Source organism: Hyperolius riggenbachi, chromosome 2, assembly GCF_040937935.1.
Source record: "Hyperolius riggenbachi isolate aHypRig1 chromosome 2, aHypRig1.pri, whole genome shotgun sequence".
Classification (NCBI taxonomy): Eukaryota; Metazoa; Chordata; class Amphibia; order Anura; family Hyperoliidae; genus Hyperolius; species Hyperolius riggenbachi.
In genome coordinates this window covers 318,880,916-318,902,221 of record NC_090647.1, presented here as the reverse complement: position 1 = coordinate 318,902,221, position 21,306 = coordinate 318,880,916, and the positions used below count along the sequence as shown (strand labels likewise).

Sequence of the window (21,306 nt, the reverse complement as noted above, 5' to 3'; positions counted from 1 at the left end):
CCCGATGCCCTAGTAATAACTGAAACACCAATGCTAAAATAAAGAAGGTAATTCCGATGCCCTAGTAATAAATGAAACACCAATGCTAAGATATACATGTCCCAATGCCCTAGTAATAGCTGAAGTATGTCTTTCACCTATGTAGTAAATTATATTGTTTGACTTCACGCCTGTGTCTATCCTTTCCACAGCAGCCACTGACTCTTAGTTCATTTGTGCAGTGTTATGATGTTCCACTCAGCTTGTTTTGGTTATAGACCACTTTTTTTGCCACTAACGTAATATTAAAGCTCTCCACTCTCCAATTAAAAAAATTCAGCTGTGGCCCTAAGGGTGGCCACTAATGATCCAATCTTTTTCATCCAATCTTACCATTTCTATGTAATATAAGGTAACTGTCTGAAGTATCCATTCAGTATATTCACTCTGTTTACCCTTATACTACATAGATTTGGTAAGATTGGATGAAAAAGATTGGATCATTAGTGGCTACCATAAGCGAGTTTACAATAGGCGGTGGATTGGGTTTCTTCCAATTTTGGTGATTAATTTCTTGCCTACAATTGTGGCTACTGTAGTAAGATTTTGGTGTATATAGTCTCCTGTTTCTTCATCTGCAATACAAAAAAAGCTATTTTACTGTTAATAATAGTGTCCAGGTTGGAAATCTGTAGAAATCGTTGTATATTAGACCAATAATTTGCCAATTTGTCACATTCTCTCAATATATGAAAATAGCTTGTCCACACCTCCAGCATGGTTGTCAGGACCAAGTTTTTTAAAGGTGTTATGGTTAGGGGTTAGGTACCATCTATTTACTATTTCAATCTGTGAATTTTGATTTCTGGGGTTTCTTGTAATCCATATGTTTTTACAGATTATGGTCATCAATATTGTCTACTAACTCTCTTACCCAACCATTTTTCATAGTTCTGTATACCGTATCTCATCAACTTTATCAACTCGTATCAACTCAATTTTTTTTACATAACGTTCTACTTGAATTTGGCCATATTTTGTTGTACAGTGCAATATTTTTATTTTGTGCTTCAAACATACATACAATCTAACCTCTGGGTTTATTTTATTCACTCATTATAATCCTTTTTCAATCCTTGGGGAATTTGTGCAAGGGTAGAGATGCGGGTCCTTTGTTGACGCTGTTGATTTGATACAAAAGGTTAATAGTGTTATGTTTGCTTTAATAAATGGGTTCAGACAGTCCCTAATTAATTTCCTTATAGTAACTAGGTTCTAGGAAAAAGCTTTACTACATTGGTACTTCAATTTTTCCCCTCATCTTTTTATTATTTTCTTTTCTCCAGTTTAGAACGCTTGTTAGATGTGTACTGTGGTATCATATGTACAAGTCGGGAGTGTTCAGTCCTGCTCTTTCTATTTTATTTGTTAATTTTTGGTATGCTATCCTAGGTTTTTTTCCCTTTTTAAGTAAAAATTTTAAAGATTCTGTTGAATTGAATGAATTTTGGGGCACACTGAATAAAGAATATTTTGGGGAGTATAAACATTTTGATAATTTAAATCCTCCTTATTAAATAGAACATACTTTATTATATTTTTGAAGATGTGGATAAACTTCCTTAGTCATATTTTTAAAACATTTTCACATATATCCTCTAAATGATGGCATAATTTCATAGTTTATTGATGTATTTTCCCAATAATTACAAAATGCAGGTATTGATTTTTTTTGGCTTCTTCTCTACATCCTATATCCAAGATTATATTTTTTCATACTTTACATTAAAGCTTCATATAGCGCTAAATTCTGCCAAAATCTTTTTATTTTTTTTATTATTGATGTTAATGGCTTATTGGCTTTGTTATCTATCATTAATAACAAATCGTCTGTGTACCCCAACATTTTTATATTCATATATGCTGTTTGTTGTTCCACCCAAATAAGTGGTTCTATTGCTAAATATAATAATAGTGGAGAAGTGGACACCCCTGTCTAGCACCATTTCTTAAGTGATTGAAAAGATGTACATACACACATATGCCACATAGAGATGTCACGAACATAGAGTTGTTCGTGAACAGGTGAATCTGGCGAACTGCCATAGACTTCAATGGGCAGGCGAATTTTAAAACCTACAAAGACTGTTTCCGGCCACAAAATTGATGAAAACGTTGTTTTAAGGGGTCTAACACCTGGACAAGGGTATGCCAGATGGGGATCCATGCCAAAAGTCTCACCAAAAATGACGGAGTTGACGCAAAGTCGGGTTTTAATCCCTAAAGGGCAGGAATCACATTATGCACAGCTCTGGGTGTCAGTGGGCTGTGGAGTCTCACAAACAGAGAAATGTAATCGTACTATCAGAATACAGTGAAATAATAATGCACTGGAGTGGTTCTGTGCCTGTAACTTAACCCTCCTGGCGGTTCGGGGTAAGCCGCACAGGAGGATTTCTCAGGCCCTGCTGGGCCGATTTGCATAATTTTTTTTTTTGCTACACGCAGCTAGCACTTTGCTAGGTGCGTGTGCACACCGATCGCTGCCGCTACCCACTGATTCGCCGCTACCCGCCGCGCCGCCACCCCCCCCAGACCCCATGCAGTGCCTGGCCAACCAGTGCCAGGCAGCGCTGAGGGGTGGATCGGGACTCCCTTTGACGTCACGACGTCGGTGACGTCAGCCCGCCCGTCGCCATGGCGATGGGGGAAGCCCTAATGGAAATCCCGTTCAGAATGGGATTTCCGGACTGGCTTGATTGCCGGAGGCGATCGAAGAGGGTGGAGGGATGCTGCGGCACAGCAGCTATCATGTAGCGAGCCCTAGGCTCGCTACATGATTTTAAAAAAAAACAAACTGCTGCGTTGCCCCCTGGCAGTTTTTAATAGACCGCCAGGAGGGTTAATGAGGCAACAGCAGTAGTGTGCACACAGCTCTGGGTTTCAGTGGGCTGTGGAGTGTCACACACACAAAAAACACAGGAGACCGACGTGCTAGCTCTCAATAGGGCTGTTTGAAGTGCTTTCACAGCAAGTGAGGAACAAGAACACAGGCCTAGCTAATGCTTTCCCTACCTATCTGCAGCAAGTCTGTCCCTGCTCTCACTAACAGTCAGCAGCCAGCAGAGAATTGATCCAATATGGCCACTGAAACTGTTTTTAATAGGGGGTGGGGGGTCCAGGAAGTGGTGCTAGCTGATTGGCTGCCATGTGTCTGCTGAGTGTGAGGTAAGGGGTAAAAGTTTAGCTCAATGATAATGTATAGGGGCGAATTGAGTACGCCAAATGTTTGCTGTTCCCCGCAAATGCAAACAGCCGGTGTTCGCAGAATACTGCTTGCCAGAGAACTGTTCTGGCCATCTCTAATGCCACATGGTGCACAAGCAGTTCCCCATTAAAGAGCAAAAAATGAGACAGTCAAGGGGTAATATTGTATGCAAATACCATCTTCATGTGTAACAATTAATGCCAATGGAAAACCCAGCCTGTATTTCCAGTTTCTTTTCTCTGGTCCTATCGGTTAGGGGTTTCAGAATTCATCTTCCCTGGATGGACCTGCTAGAGATGTGAATGAAAAAAATCAGTTTATGATTTTCTCCTGTTTTCTTGCCTTTACCAAGATTCTTTCTTTTTGCCTAAATAGGTGTACCCCGCACAGTACATCCTGAACAGAGCCAAGATCTTTTTTTTTAATTATCCTTACTCGGTGCTCCTAGATTGTCTTGAGAGATCTGTGTGGGCAGTTCTCTAACTTTGACATTGTTTGTTCTTGAGCGATTTTGTTAGCTGTCTTTTTTTTTTTTTGGTCCTAATTTCTCGCAATTGCATTGAGTGTTGGTTTATAGCTGCAGATAACTTGATAGCAATTGTGGTTAGGTCTTATTCTATCTCTTCAATTCTTTTAGTCAAAGTGACAATGGCCTATTTTAATGGTTTTATTTCTGCCTTGGTTGATACAGTTTTCCTTATAGACTCAGTTAATGGGTCTTTCAGCTTGGTAGCCTACTCCTCAAACATTTGCTTAACTCATTTCGGACCATGAGTCTTTGGCCCCTTTTTTCTTTAGCTTTCACTTCCTGATCACTGTGATTGGCTCACGGTGATCAGGGGGTCAGGAGCCAATTTCATTTAAAATGAAACATTTTCTTTTTGTGTACTAAGTTTATGCTGCTAGATCCTCAACCTGTTAGTCATTCAATGCAGTTTCAATTTATGGTGGGGGGTCTTCACTGAGGGTTATTAACTGTGTTTATATTTGTAGAAGAACCTCCAGCCTCTTTTGTTTCTATTTTGTAAGTCTAGGTTCTATACTAAAAAAATCAATTAAAAATCAATTAACCCTTCGCACACTCACATGCAAATGTTCAAACAAATGCATTCACAGATTTACTCATCCAGGCACAACTGTTATCCCTACAGCTAAATTAAAAGCCAGGGTTTTAGTTCACAGAAGAATGCATTCTTAGGCTTAGTCACCTATACTGCGTAGAAGTACCCAGGTAAACATAGGTGTCCTAACTCTGGCCCTGTAACATGCATAGTGCAGACATGCAAACACATTCATTGCATCAAACCTATCAATGGATTAGGAGCACACATCCTAACTTCCTCTCCTGGGAAAGACAGTGCATCTTACCAATCGCACAAGGGAGCTAATGTTATGTGTCCATGTGCACCATGCGCATACACCAGCAGAAGCTGTCTGCATGCTGACAAACATACAGGGGAAGGGGGGAGTGCACCGAATTGGACCCTAGCCACAGGGGTCAATGATAAGAATAAACATACATATATCCAGGCACATCGCCTCCAGCTAGGACATTAAATAAATTATTAGGGAAAGGGAGGTGCTGAAGGGGGTGTGGCTAGAAACAGCAAAAATCAATTAACCCTTCGCACACTCACATGCAAATGTTCAAACAAATGCATTCACAGATTTACTCATCCAGGCACAACTGTTATCCCTACAGCTAAATTAAAAGCCAGGGTTTTAGTTCACAGAAGAATGCATTCTTAGGCTTAGTCACCTATACTGCGTAGAAGTACCCAGGTAAACATAGGTGTCCTAACTCTGGCCCTGTAACATGCATAGTGCAGACATGCAAACACATTCATTGCATCAAACCTATCAATGGATTAGGAGCACACATCCTAACTTCCTCTCCTGGGAAAGACAGTGCATCTTACCAATCGCACAAGTGAGCTAATGTTATGTGTCCATGTGCACCATGCGCATACACCAGCAGAAGCTGTCTGCATGCTGACAAACATACAGGGGAAGGGGGGAGTGCACCGAATTGGACCCTAGCCACAGGGGTCAATGATAAGAATAAACATACATATATCCAGGCACATCGCCTCCAGCTAGGACATTAAATAATTATTAGGGAAAGGGAGGTGCTGAAGGGGGTGTGGCTAGAAACAGCAAAAATCAATTAACCCTTCGCACACTCACATGCAAATGTTCAAACAAATGCATTCACAGATTTACTCATCCAGGCACAACTGTTATCCCTACAGCTAAATTAAAAGCCAGGGTTTTAGTTCACAGAAGAATGCATTCTTAGGCTTAGTCACCTATACTGCGTAGAAGTACCCAGGTAAACATAGGTGTCCTAACTCTGGCCCTGTAACATGCATAGTGCAGACATGCAAACACATTCATTGCATCAAACCTATCAATGGATTAGGAGCACACATCCTAACTTCCTCTCCTGGGAAAGACAGTGCATCTTACCAATCGCACAAGGGAGCTAATGTTATGTGTCCATGTGCACCATGCGCATACACCAGCAGAAGCTGTCTGCATGCTGACAAACATACAGGGGAAGGGGGGAGTGCACCGAATTGGACCCTAGCCACAGGGGTCAATGATAAGAATAAACATACATATATCCAGGCACATCGCCTCCAGCTAGGACATTAAATAAATTATTAGGGAAAGGGAGGTGCTGAAGGGGGTGTGGCTAGAAACAGCAAAAATCAATTAACCCTTCGCACACTCACATGCAAATGTTCAAACAAATGCATTCACAGATTTACTCATCCAGGCACAACTGTTATCCCTACAGCTAAATTAAAAGCCAGGGTTTTAGTTCACAGAAGAATGCATTCTTAGGCTTAGTCACCTATACTGCGTAGAAGTACCCAGGTAAACATAGGTGTCCTAACTCTGGCCCTGTAACATGCATAGTGCAGACATGCAAACACATTCATTGCATCAAACCTATCAATGGATTAGGAGCACACATCCTAACTTCCTCTCCTGGGAAAGACAGTGCATCTTACCAATCGCACAAGGGAGCTAATGTTATGTGTCCATGTGCACCATGCGCATACACCAGCAGAAGCTGTCTGCATGCTGACAAACATACAGGGGAAGGGGGGAGTGCACCGAATTGGACCCTAGCCACAGGGGTCAATGATAAGAATAAACATACATATATCCAGGCACATCGCCTCCAGCTAGGACATTAAATAAATTATTAGGGAAAGGGAGGTGCTGAAGGGGGTGTGGCTAGAAACAGCAAAAATCAATTAACCCTTCGCACACTCACATGCAAATGTTCAAACAAATGCATTCACAGATTTACTCATCCAGGCACAACTGTTATCCCTACAGCTAAATTAAAAGCCAGGGTTTTAGTTCACAGAAGAATGCATTCTTAGGCTTAGTCACCTATACTGCGTAGAAGTACCCAGGTAAACATAGGTGTCCTAACTCTGGCCCTGTAACATGCATAGTGCAGACATGCAAACACATTCATTGCATCAAACCTATCAATGGATTAGGAGCACACATCCTAACTTCCTCTCCTGGGAAAGACAGTGCATCTTACCAATCGCACAAGGGAGCTAATGTTATGTGTCCATGTGCACCATGCGCATACACCAGCAGAAGCTGTCTGCATGCTGACAAACATACAGGGGAAGGGGGGAGTGCACCGAATTGGACCCTAGCCACAGGGGTCAATGATAAGAATAAACATACATATATCCAGGCACATCGCCTCCAGCTAGGACATTAAATAAATTATTAGGGAAAGGGAGGTGCTGAAGGGGGTGTGGCTAGAAACAGCAAAAATCAATTAACCCTTCGCACACTCACATGCAAATGTTCAAACAAATGCATTCACAGATTTACTCATCCAGGCACAACTGTTATCCCTACAGCTAAATTAAAAGCCAGGGTTTTAGTTCACAGAAGAATGCATTCTTAGGCTTAGTCACCTATACTGCGTAGAAGTACCCAGGTAAACATAGGTGTCCTAACTCTGGCCCTGTAACATGCATAGTGCAGACATGCAAACACATTCATTGCATCAAACCTATCAATGGATTAGGAGCACACATCCTAACTTCCTCTCCTGGGAAAGACAGTGCATCTTACCAATCGCACAAGGGAGCTAATGTTATGTGTCCATGTGCACCATGCGCATACACCAGCAGAAGCTGTCTGCATGCTGACAAACATACAGGGGAAGGGGGGAGTGCACCGAATTGGACCCTAGCCACAGGGGTCAATGATAAGAATAAACATACATATATCCAGGCACATCGCCTCCAGCTAGGACATTAAATAAATTATTAGGGAAAGGGAGGTGCTGAAGGGGGTGTGGCTAGAAACAGCAAAAATCAATTAACCCTTCGCACACTCACATGCAAATGTTCAAACAAATGCATTCACAGATTTACTCATCCAGGCACAACTGTTATCCCTACAGCTAAATTAAAAGCCAGGGTTTTAGTTCACAGAAGAATGCATTCTTAGGCTTAGTCACCTATACTGCGTAGAAGTACCCAGGTGAACATAGGTGTCCTAACTCTGGCCCTGTAACATGCATAGTGCAGACATGCAAACACATTCATTGCATCAAACCTATCAATGGATTAGGAGCACACATCCTAACTTCCTCTCCTGGGAAAGACAGTGCATCTTACCAATCGCACAAGGGAGCTAATGTTATGTGTCCATGTGCACCATGCGCATACACCAGCAGAAGCTGTCTGCATGCTGACAAACATACAGGGGAAGGGGGGAGTGCACCGAATTGGACCCTAGCCACAGGGGTCAATGATAAGAATAAACATACATATATCCAGGCACATCGCCTCCAGCTAGGACATTAAATAAATTATTAGGGAAAGGGAGGTGCTGAAGGGGGTGTGGCTAGAAACAGCAAAAATCAATTAACCCTTCGCACACTCACATGCAAATGTTCAAACAAATGCATTCACAGATTTACTCATCCAGGCACAACTGTTATCCCTACAGCTAAATTAAAAGCCAGGGTTTTAGTTCACAGAAGAATGCATTCTTAGGCTTAGTCACCTATACTGCGTAGAAGTACCCAGGTAAACATAGGTGTCCTAACTCTGGCCCTGTAACATGCATAGTGCAGACATGCAAACACATTCATTGCATCAAACCTATCAATGGATTAGGAGCACACATCCTAACTTCCTCTCCTGGGAAAGACAGTGCATCTTACCAATCGCACAAGGGACTGCATGCTGACAAACAATGTTTGTCAGCATGCAGACAGCTTCTGCTGGTGTATGCGCATGGTGCACATGGACACATAACATTAGCTCCCTTGTGCGATTGGTAAGATGCACTGTCTTTCCCAGGAGAGGAAGTTAGGATGTGTGCTCCTAATCCATTGATAGGTTTGATGCAATGAATGTGTTTGCATGTCTGCACTATGCATGTTACAGGGCCAGAGTTAGGACACCTATGTTTACCTGGGTACTTCTACGCAGTATAGGTGACTAAGCCTAAGAATGCATTCTTCTGTGAACTAAAACCCTGGCTTTTAATTTAGCTGTAGGGATAACAGTTGTGCCTGGATGAGTAAATCTGTGAATGCATTTGTTTGAACATTTGCATGTGAGTGTGCGAAGGGTTAATTGATTTTTGCTGTTTCTAGCCACACCCCCTTCAGCACCTCCCTTTCCCTAATAATTTATTTAATGTCCTAGCTGGAGGCGATGTGCCTGGATATATGTATGTTTATTCTTATCATTGACCCCTGTGGCTAGGGTCCAATTCGGTGCACTCCCCCCTTCCCCTGTATGTTTGTCAGCATGCAGACAGCTTCTGCTGGTGTATGCGCATGGTGCACATGGACACATAACATTAGCTCCCTTGTGCGATTGGTAAGATGCACTGTCTTTCCCAGGAGAGGAAGTTAGGATGTGTGCTCCTAATCCATTGATAGGTTTGATGCAATGAATGTGTTTGCATGTCTGCACTATGCATGTTACAGGGCCAGAGTTAGGACACCTATGTTTACCTGGGTACTTCTACGCAGTATAGGTGACTAAGCCTAAGAATGCATTCTTCTGTGAACTAAAACCCTGGCTTTTAATTTAGCTGTAGGGATAACAGTTGTGCCTGGATGAGTAAATCTGTGAATGCATTTGTTTGAACATTTGCATGTGAGTGTGCGAAGGGTTAATTGATTTTTGCTGTTTCTAGCCACACCCCCTTCAGCACCTCCCTTTCCCTAATAATTTATTTAATGTCCTAGCTGGAGGCGATGTGCCTGGATATATGTATGTTTATTCTTATCATTGACCCCTGTGGCTAGGGTCCAATTCGGTGCACTCCCCCCTTCCCCTGTATGTTTGTCAGCATGCAGACAGCTTCTGCTGGTGTATGCGCATGGTGCACATGGACACATAACATTAGCTCCCTTGTGCGATTGGTAAGATGCACTGTCTTTCCCAGGAGAGGAAGTTAGGATGTGTGCTCCTAATCCATTGATAGGTTTGATGCAATGAATGTGTTTGCATGTCTGCACTATGCATGTTACAGGGCCAGAGTTAGGACACCTATGTTTACCTGGGTACTTCTACGCAGTATAGGTGACTAAGCCTAAGAATGCATTCTTCTGTGAACTAAAACCCTGGCTTTTAATTTAGCTGTAGGGATAACAGTTGTGCCTGGATGAGTAAATCTGTGAATGCATTTGTTTGAACATTTGCATGTGAGTGTGCGAAGGGTTAATTGATTTTTGCTGTTTCTAGCCACACCCCCTTCAGCACCTCCCTTTCCCTAATAATTTATTTAATGTCCTAGCTGGAGGCGATGTGCCTGGATATATGTATGTTTATTCTTATCATTGACCCCTGTGGCTAGGGTCCAATTCGGTGCACTCCCCCCTTCCCCTGTATGTTTGTCAGCATGCAGACAGCTTCTGCTGGTGTATGCGCATGGTGCACATGGACACATAACATTAGCTCCCTTGTGCGATTGGTAAGATGCACTGTCTTTCCCAGGAGAGGAAGTTAGGATGTGTGCTCCTAATCCATTGATAGGTTTGATGCAATGAATGTGTTTGCATGTCTGCACTATGCATGTTACAGGGCCAGAGTTAGGACACCTATGTTTACCTGGGTACTTCTACGCAGTATAGGTGACTAAGCCTAAGAATGCATTCTTCTGTGAACTAAAACCCTGGCTTTTAATTTAGCTGTAGGGATAACAGTTGTGCCTGGATGAGTAAATCTGTGAATGCATTTGTTTGAACATTTGCATGTGAGTGTGCGAAGGGTTAATTGATTTTTGCTGTTTCTAGCCACACCCCCTTCAGCACCTCCCTTTCCCTAATAATTTATTTAATGTCCTAGCTGGAGGCGATGTGCCTGGATATATGTATGTTTATTCTTATCATTGACCCCTGTGGCTAGGGTCCAATTCGGTGCACTCCCCCCTTCCCCTGTATGTTTGTCAGCATGCAGACAGCTTCTGCTGGTGTATGCGCATGGTGCACATGGACACATAACATTAGCTCCCTTGTGCGATTGGTAAGATGCACTGTCTTTCCCAGGAGAGGAAGTTAGGATGTGTGCTCCTAATCCATTGATAGGTTTGATGCAATGAATGTGTTTGCATGTCTGCACTATGCATGTTACAGGGCCAGAGTTAGGACACGTATGTTTACCTGGGTACTTCTACGCAGTATAGGTGACTAAGCCTAAGAATGCATTCTTCTGTGAACTAAAACCCTGGCTTTTAATTTAGCTGTAGGGATAACAGTTGTGCCTGGATGAGTAAATCTGTGAATGCATTTGTTTGAACATTTGCATGTGAGTGTGCGAAGGGTTAATTGATTTTTGCTGTTTCTAGCCACACCCCCTTCAGCACCTCCCTTTCCCTAATAATTTATTTAATGTCCTAGCTGGAGGCGATGTGCCTGGATATATGTATGTTTATTCTTATCATTGACCCCTGTGGCTAGGGTCCAATTCGGTGCACTCCCCCCTTCCCCTGTATGTTTGTCAGCATGCAGACAGCTTCTGCTGGTGTATGCGCATGGTGCACATAGACACATAACATTAGCTCCCTTGTGCGATTGGTAAGATGCACTGTCTTTCCCAGGAGAGGAAGTTAGGATGTGTGCTCCTAATCCATTGATAGGTTTGATGCAATGAATGTGTTTGCATGTCTGCACTATGCATGTTACAGGGCCAGAGTTAGGACACCTATGTTTACCTGGGTACTTCTACGCAGTATAGGTGACTAAGCCTAAGAATGCATTCTTCTGTGAACTAAAACCCTGGCTTTTAATTTAGCTGTAGGGATAACAGTTGTGCCTGGATGAGTAAATCTGTGAATGCATTTGTTTGAACATTTGCATGTGAGTGTGCGAAGGGTTAATTGATTTTTGCTGTTTCTAGCCACACCCCCTTCAGCACCTCCCTTTCCCTAATAATTTATTTAATGTCCTAGCTGGAGGCGATGTGCCTGGATATATGTATGTTTATTCTTATCATTGACCCCTGTGGCTAGGGTCCAATTCGGTGCACTCCCCCCTTCCCCTGTATGTTTGTCAGCATGCAGACAGCTTCTGCTGGTGTATGCGCATGGTGCACATGGACACATAACATTAGCTCCCTTGTGCGATTGGTAAGATGCACTGTCTTTCCCAGGAGAGGAAGTTAGGATGTGTGCTCCTAATCCATTGATAGGTTTGATGCAATGAATGTGTTTGCATGTCTGCACTATGCATGTTACAGGGCCAGAGTTAGGACACCTATGTTTACCTGGGTACTTCTACGCAGTATAGGTGACTAAGCCTAAGAATGCATTCTTCTGTGAACTAAAACCCTGGCTTTTAATTTAGCTGTAGGGATAACAGTTGTGCCTGGATGAGTAAATCTGTGAATGCATTTGTTTGAACATTTGCATGTGAGTGTGCGAAGGGTTAATTGATTTTTGCTGTTTCTAGCCACACCCCCTTCAGCACCTCCCTTTCCCTAATAATTTATTTAATGTCCTAGCTGGAGGCGATGTGCCTGGATATATGTATGTTTATTCTTATCATTGACCCCTGTGGCTAGGGTCCAATTCGGTGCACTCCCCCCTTCCCCTGTATGTTTGTCAGCATGCAGACAGCTTCTGCTGGTGTATGCGCATGGTGCACATGGACACATAACATTAGCTCCCTTGTGCGATTGGTAAGATGCACTGTCTTTCCCAGGAGAGGAAGTTAGGATGTGTGCTCCTAATCCATTGATAGGTTTGATGCAATGAATGTGTTTGCATGTCTGCACTATGCATGTTACAGGGCCAGAGTTAGGACACCTATGTTTACCTGGGTACTTCTACGCAGTATAGGTGACTAAGCCTAAGAATGCATTCTTCTGTGAACTAAAACCCTGGCTTTTAATTTAGCTGTAGGGATAACAGTTGTGCCTGGATGAGTAAATCTGTGAATGCATTTGTTTGAACATTTGCATGTGAGTGTGCGAAGGGTTAATTGATTTTTGCTGTTTCTAGCCACACCCCCTTCAGCACCTCCCTTTCCCTAATAATTTATTTAATGTCCTAGCTGGAGGCGATGTGCCTGGATATATGTATGTAGGTTCTATACTATTCTGCTAACTGCTAATTTTGATTATGTATGGAAAATTAAAAAAAATGAAAATGTGACTAAACACTGCACTGTTTAACAGCATTGTGTTCTTCAAAAGCACTGTTTCGTGAACTAACAAGTCTTGCGTTGTGCTGTGATAGCCTAATATTTTCTTATATGTATTTATCAACTTTTCCTTTTGTTTTTAGGTGGTGAAGCTCAATCTCAATGCTACTGTAAGTATTTACATTGAAGGACAGAGAATAGGCGTGCTTACCTACTGTCACAAATTCTGTTAAAGGACAGCAGAAGTGAGAATAATATGGAGGCTGCTATACTTGTTTCCTTTTAAACAAATCAGTTGCCTGGCAGCCCTGTTGTTCTATATGGCTGCAGTAGTGTTTGAATAACACCAGAAACAAGCGTGTGGCTAATCTAGTCAGATCTGACAAGAATGTCAGAAACACCTGATCTGCTGCATGTTTGTTCAGGGTCTATGGTTAAGCGTATTAGAGGCAGAGGATCAGCAGGATAGCCAGGCATCTAGTATTGTTCAAAAGGAAATATATTTTTCAGCTTCCATATCCCTCTCATTACAGTTGTCCTTTAATGAAACATAAACTTTAACATAATGTTTGAATTAACTGATAAAATGACCAGTCTTAAGCATAGCAGAAAATAGGGACCAACACTTAACTGTTGATGCAATAGAAATTGATAGAACACTTAAAGCAGCCTTCTGCTTTTCTTGAGAGAAATTGATGGTCTCTGTCCAGCTGGCTGCAGAGTGAAATGGAAATATAATATCATGAAGCTGTCAAAAGACTTGTGCAAACTCCATCAATAGTTATGACAACTTTATAAAGACAATGGAATTTCCTTTTAAATAGTATACGTTCCCTTTAAAGAATAAGTTCACTCAAAAGCAAAGTGCACTTATAATTTTACCTGAAGAAGTACCTTCATATACTCTTTCAGTTCACAGTGCGTCAGCAGACTCCCTGCTGATGGATAAGCATCAACATTTGAAGTGTTTGCAGAATCAAGGGAAGTTAGGTTAGGGTATAGGTGTCTTAGCATTCCTTAGGTGCATACACACCTTTGACATCGCCGGGCTGGGCTGTACACACGCGTGTCAGCTGTGTAGCTGATGACGCACTGTGTTGCTATGCGAAGGGACGACGAGCGGTGCATGCAGGCAATGGGATCGCCGGGGGATGCGGCATCACTGGGGGTGAGTAGATCTGTCTGACATATCGAGTGTGGGTTGGGGGCTGCCGCACACACGCCTGATTATTGGCTGAGGCGGTCGCTATCAGCTGCCTCAGTCGACTTAAGTTAGGGGTGTGTACAGGACTTTAGGGGGTAAATAGTGTTAAGCTAGGTTTGTCTACAGTAATCTAATCATATGACCTGGGTTTCATTTCACAAACACATGTTAAGCATCATACACATGCAAGATGAAACTCGACCGAGGCGGCCGATAATGACCACTTCTGACAAGAATCTAGCGTGTGTAGAGCAGCCTCAGATGCCCCCCCCCCACTCATAGCAACAGAACATGTAGGCTAGTGACGGGTCTGTACAGTGTTGGTGCGGCAATGTTGCCTGAGGGATTGATTCACGATCCCTGCGACATGCCTCATACATAAGTACAAGGCTTTGAGTCTATAAGTGCTTGCCCATACATTGCAAGCAAATAAAGGCATAATCTTATTGCGTAGGTGCCCACCAAGTGATCAGGTGATCACCAAGTGAATTTGTATCAGCTTTAGCAAACATGGTCATTTTGAACACTTCTTTAGCCTGTGTGTGGTTGATTCCTTTGACTTTAAAAGTAATCTAGACAAATTAATAATTTAACCTTTTAATTATTGCATTAGTTTTGTTTACGTTTTGTGGCGGGTCGTATTATTGATGATGCAATAATATAACCTAGCATATGCAGAAATCTTTCTAGTCATTATGTTTAATTGTTGACTATAATTAAAATATTGTTGACTAAGCATTTATACATACTTTATTATGTAGAGTTTTGTGGTAAAATAGTTTGATTGAAAAAAGACATCCGTCCATCAAGTTTGACCTGATACTTCTTAGGTTATCTAAGCCTTCACACAATATTGTACATTAAAGTCTATGAAGCGCATTACAAGATAAATGATAAATACTTACCTAAGGAGCAAAAAGCCTCTGGTTAGTCCAGAGGCAACCCCTAATCTTCCTTGAACCCTCCTTTTCAGTGCTGGGTTCCTCTGAACATATTGTTGAATATGTTCTTTCCCTTGGCCACGCTCTCATCTGTGTATGCGCTTGTCCGTACTGATGACAAATTTGGTATTTGATGACAAATAGGGCATAAACGTACTGAATTCCTTTTTACCAGCTCGTTCATTTCCTTTAGTTCAAATGGGCAATTTAAATAAATATGAATACATAGCATAACAATCACAGTAATACACGTTGATAGTGGTTGATGGCAGTTAAGGTATTAACATTTTTCTTACCACCCACCCTTACCCCACAAAAAGAAATACAATGAGCAGGTATTCTGATTTTGTAAAGTGTATGAAGTTATCGTTTATTGAAGAAGGAACTGTGGGTAAGATTGCACATAACAATGACCTGGAAATGAAGCAGCACCTAAATATGCAGAGGTTAGGCTTCTCCACCAGAATAACAATTCATATTCAGACTCGATATTTTACTTGAAAAGTGCATGTTTTAAGGAGATGATTGATTCATTATACAGTGATTTATTCACCATGTATTTCCTATTACATTATATCTGATTAGCAGTGTTTTATTCCTCTCTATACAGCTGGTAGTAACCCTCCAATATGTGGTACATGTGGTGGTTCATGCACTTCTGACAATCACTGCTTCTGCGGTGATGAAGTGACTTTATGTATCCCAACGACTGAGTGTTTAACAGTGCCCTATGAAGTGTGCTGCCCCAACGGATTATACTGGGACGCGGATAACATATGCTGTTCAAGTAAGTAAATGAGCTAAACATGACCACTCACTGACACTATGCATTGTGAATTGCATATACAGTATATAAAGGGATGATTTATAAAATTAAAATACTGCAATTTTTTATTCACATACACTATTTAATAAATACATGTGCTGGTGCCCTGCGGTCCAATGCCTGTTGAACATTTGTTAAGCTCTTGATCTTTCATTTTTATCTTTAAAAAAATTCACTCCCTTCCCAAGCATTGATGAACAACAAAAAGTTCCTGGCGCTCGTTAAACAGCAAGACATGTGTCTCTCTTACCACTCCTGAGCTGCTGCTTTGGCAGGAGAGTCCTCGTTTTTGGAAGATGTTCAGAGATATGAAATAACAGTCTCCTTTGGTTGCTCCCTCCTCACCGTGTGTCAGCAGTGCATCCTATCAGTCCCAATCAGCTGGCTCTGTCAGCGTGTGGTTCACTCCAATGCTCCCTCTCACTTTCACCTACACCACTGGCAGGGCAGGCTGACCAATTGTGGGCATGGAGGAGGGGAGAGGAAGAGTATACATTGTAGTGCTGACTACACTAAAACTTAACAATGCACACTCCAAGGTTATACTCACAGGATAATTTCTTGTTTATTATAATAATATAAAAAACAGGCATTCCCAACACCCGGGTTTCAGCTCTAAACCCTTCATCAGGGGATAATGCACATACAAATACACATCCTTAAAGTGGAGGCGGTCAGCTATATTATATACGGTACACATATAGTATATAAATAGATAAATACTTGCTTTACCTACATAACATATGTTTTGCACTGTTCACATTTTGATTTTAGTGGTTTTTCTATAGTAACAAAAGAGAAAATAAATCCTTCTTAGGATTTTCCATTTTGTTTGTTTCTATCTTGAAGCCAACCCTGACATAATTTCCTCCCTTACTCTGTCTGTGTAACATTGGCCGCCCCCCTCCCAGTGTTCAGAGCAGACACTCCCACCCAGGTCTGCAGTAGAAAGTGCATTGAGAAATATTAGCCAATCAGAGAGTAACAGAGGTGTAGAAGGGGAAAACAGGAGGGAAAGAGGCTTCAGTCAATCAGGCTGCATTAGGTAAGTCTGAGGGGAAAGTAAAGAAGAAAAAAAGAAAACCCAGCATGCCCTGCAACTTCCTTTGTGCGGCAGATGTACCAAATAAAAGCCAGAGAAACTGGGGAATGATGTGTTATGGAGAAGAAAAATAAGAGTAATTTTTAACTTTTGGATTGCCCGGTTAGCATCCTTATTACTTGTTTACCAGATAAAAATAAAAATAGATTTTATGCCCGACAGTTACACTTTAAATACATATAACATCATTAAATGATCACTCCCACTTCCCTCCAAAGGTCGGCCTACTCCTTGCAGGTGCAGTGGGAAGGAAACCCTATTAGCACTCCATTTTTCATTGCATTTAAAATTAGTGCAAAAAGTATGCAACAAATATAAAACACTAAATGTATAACAGTAGAAGATAATGATAAAACATTTTAATGAATAAAAAGAGGCATACACCATAAAAAAAGGCAAATTTCTACTTATCGGTAAGGAAATCATTAAAGTGAATGGTAATATTCAGGGCCGGGTGGCCCATGAAGCCAGGTGAGGCAGAGCTAGTCTACTTTAGGGGACCCACCGCAAATCCCCATTGACAAATTGCCTAGCACAGATCAAAGCAAATGGCTGCTACAAACGCGAGCGCAGCATTTCGGGGCCATTTATTCTGTGAGTATGTATCACATCCTAAAAAGGTTAAGATATTTCGTTAGAGGAGATTCTGAGCTAATGATATATCACATGTGGAGGTTGTGGCTGCGGGAAGGCGGAAATTTGCTGCGGTTTACACTGAGGTCAATTAGTCTATGGGGATTTGCCGTAGGTCCCCTAAAGTAGACTAGCTCCGGTGAGGCAGCTTCCTCAGGCAACATGGGCCCTGGAGTGACATCCTGCTCTCCCCCTCCCTCTCCGCAGCATACTGCCCTCCCCCACTCCTCCCTCCCTCCCTGTGGCTGTTGCTCTGTTACCTTTAGAGGCTGCTTCCTAGAGGAAGCAGAATAGCAGTTCCCTTCAGTGGCCATATACAAGAAGTAAGTATTTCCTGTATATCACCGTTACTAGGGGAACAGCTATATTGCTTCCTCTGCACCTCTGCACAGCAGCCGGGTCGCGCTGCTGTGACTGTCTGAAGAGATGTTTTCTATGACAGAGGAGATAGGGCCGGGGAAGAACATAGAGGAAGTAGCCTCTGAAGGTAACAGAGCGGCGGCCACGGGGAGGGAGGGTGGAGCAGCCAGGCACTAAGGGCAACTATACTAGCTATACTGGGGCATTTATACTAGCTATACTGGGGCAACTATACAACCTATACTGGGACAGCTATACTACCTATACTAGGGCAACTATATTACCTATACTAGGGGCAACTATACTATTTTTGGTGCTGTGCGATCATTCCAAATGGGGGAGGTGCATTTTCACAAGTTTGCCTCAGGCAGCAAAAAGTCTAGAACCGGCCCTGGTAATATTCAATCCAATAGGCTGGAGAGTAGTTAGTCCAGCTATGGCCAGTTTTAGACTTTTTTATGCCTGAGGCGAACTTGTGAGGATGCACCCCCCTCCCCCCAACAAACTGCTCACCCTCAGCCACTCCATTCTTCCTCAGTCAGGACAGCAGTGCCACTTCCTTTCTACTGTGCAAGTCAAATTAAACTTTGCTGCTCTCCTGCCTCCCCCCTCCTCATTCAATGTCAGACTCCTCACACAGCACAACAAGCTGCTTTTCCCCAATGATGATCTCTTCATCTCACCCACTCTACTGTAACTTCTCCTCCTACTCTGACTGCAAGCTGTTAGTGTAAACACAGTACAAACATGCTACCCCTGTAATCTCTGCCACCTGATGCAATTGTTTCACCTTGCTTCATGAGAGAATGTTGGGTGGCCAGGAAGGTGGAACTAGCAATTGTGGAGCTCTGATCCCTGGCCAATATGACCACACATGAAAAACACAACATACAAACAATAGCATTCAAAGCAATGCAAACAGATGTTTTAGTGAGCATATATTGGAATTCTATATCAACTAAAATAGTCTGTCAAAACAACCACAATCAGAAATATTACTCCTAAGCGGGTTACCGAGGCTCTCCAGAATATGATGAACCTTCACTCCCTAGTTGATACGTGGAGAGAACATAATGGCACTAAACGAGGTTACTCCTATTACTCACCTGCTCACAATTCTTATTCTCGATACTACCCTATCTACCCCTACTCCTAACCTAAAGCGACCATAGTGGCGTGTTAACGAAAATCTTTTTCTTAACCCAGATATCTATGAGAAAATGTCTGAATGCCTAACAAATTATTTCCATGAAAATGACACTAATGATGTTAATCCAGGGATTGTTTGGATGGCTCACAAATCAGTGATTAGAGGCGAGCTAATCTAACAAGCTTCTAAACTAAAACGAGACAAGCAGGTGATTGTCCAAGATTTGGAATATAAGCTCACTCAATGAAACCTGTTAAATCAACAAAGCCCCTCCCGCTATCTTATTAAACAAATTACTGACCTTAGGCTACAGCTAGATTCCATACTTAACCTCCTGAGCGTTACGCCGCTCAGGAGGTATTGCAGACGAGAGTCCCCCAGTATAATTTTAACTTATTCCATGGCTGTAATAGCTTCAGCTAGCACTAGGCTAGCTAGTAGTGGTGGCCGGCATCCCCCCGATTACTGTTGATCCCCCCGATCGCCCGCTAAATACATTACCCAGCCTGGATCCAGCGATTGGCGCAGCCTCCCCAGACAGCACCGCTCTTCTCTATGGGGAGGATCGAACATGACGTCATGCACAGTCCGGATCCTCCCCATAGAGAGGATCGGAGATGTGCAGGGAGGCTGCGCGATCGCTGGATCCGGGGGGGTAATGTATTTAGTGGGCGATCGGGTGGATCAACAGTAATCAGGGGGATGCCGGCCACCACTACTAGCTAGCCTAGTGCTAACTGAGGCTATTACAGCCATGGAATAAGTTAAAATTATACTGGGGGACTCCTGGGAACAGCCAGACACAGTTTTGGGCATACCGCTAGCGTCAGCCCGACACAGTGTCAGGCATACTGCTAAGGGGGTTAATAAGCAAACAGAGAAATCTCTACACTGGCTAAAAGCTAAAGCCCATGAACAGGTTAATAAACCAAATAGATGGCTAGCCCGCAAACTTAGAGCGCAAGAAACCATAAACCATATACACAAAATCAGAGACATCTCTGGTAGAGTAACCTCAGACCCTGACAAGATATATAACACCTTTTTCGCCTTTTATGAAAAACTGTACTCTGACACTGATAATAAAGATCTTTCTCGGTCTCAATCCTCTTTTCTAAAGGAAAATATACCCTATCATTTATCTCAAGAAACGGCTAAACGGCTGTATTTCCCACCCATGAGCCAACTTTCCCTTCCCCTCCACTCCTTTCCCGCCCCATTTTTTTCCTTTTACTTCTAAATAGAAAACTACTGCATGCTGTAACCACTAGCTTACTACTATTATTGTATAATCTCTTTTTATTTGAACCCCTGCGTCAGCCAGTATCTTGGAATAATGTTTATATTTCATGTAAGTTTTCTAATAAAAACCTTTTGAAACGAAATAATTGTAATGATAAGTTGGGGCACAAGGTGGTTTATGATCATTTGGGGTTACAGTGGTATGATGATGATGATGATGATGATGATGATGATGATGATGATGATAATAATAATAATACAAACTTTGTGTGGTGTTCTCAATATTTTCTCATGTTATAAAGAAATAGTAAATTGTATGGCTACTATCTCTTGTTTCAGTTGCATTAGCTATGCCATTATATACAAGAAGAATTTCAGACATCTTTCATTGTTGCCTATTCCTTTGACTCAGGTGCATTAAGCTGTAACCCTCCCTGCTATGAAGATGAAACATGTATTCCACAGAATGGTGCTGCGGTCTGTCAGTGTAACAACACCTTCTATGCTGGCAAAAGTAAGTAACATGAAAGGAGGGTATAGGTTTACCAAGGGAGGTGTTGTATACCTATCTAAGATCATGGACTGAGTCTTGGGGACACAAACAGAAAGGAAAGTAGAAGGGAAAGAGTTCCCACTGCAAGACATTTAATAATAATAATAATTCTAGTATTGTGTAGTGCCTTTCTCCTGTCTGACTCAAAGGAGTAATGCACAAGAGCACACTCAGTAGGCAGTAGCAGTGTTAGGGAAACTTGCCCAAGAAACTCCTTACTGAATAGGTGCTGGCTTACTGAACAGGCAGAGACAAGATTTGAACCCAAATCTCCAGTGTCAGAGGCAGAGCCCTTAAAGGACTGTAGGGGGGTAGGGGGAAAAAGAGATGAACTTACCTGGGGCTTCTAATGATCCCCTGCAGACATCCTGTGCCCACGCAGCCACT

At 42.3% G+C, this 21,306-nt stretch overlaps 1 protein-coding gene across 3 annotated transcripts in view; it reads left to right on the top strand.

Annotated features, from left to right (window-relative positions):
• Nucleotides 1-21,306, top strand: part of LOC137544399 (pancreatic secretory granule membrane major glycoprotein GP2-like) — a 100,978-nt gene that overhangs the window by 38,329 nt on the left and 41,343 nt on the right. For 2 of the 3 annotated variants that reach the window (XM_068265467.1, XM_068265466.1), the window contains exons 2-4: nt 13,052-13,078; nt 15,664-15,840; nt 20,779-20,880. In XM_068265467.1, the coding sequence (XP_068121568.1) occupies nt 13,052-13,078; nt 15,664-15,840; nt 20,779-20,880 (306 nt within the window). Of the gene's footprint in view, nt 1-13,051; nt 13,079-15,663; nt 15,841-17,972; nt 18,102-20,778; nt 20,881-21,306 lie in introns of those variants that run through there. The other variant, XM_068265468.1, reaches the window with a different exon arrangement.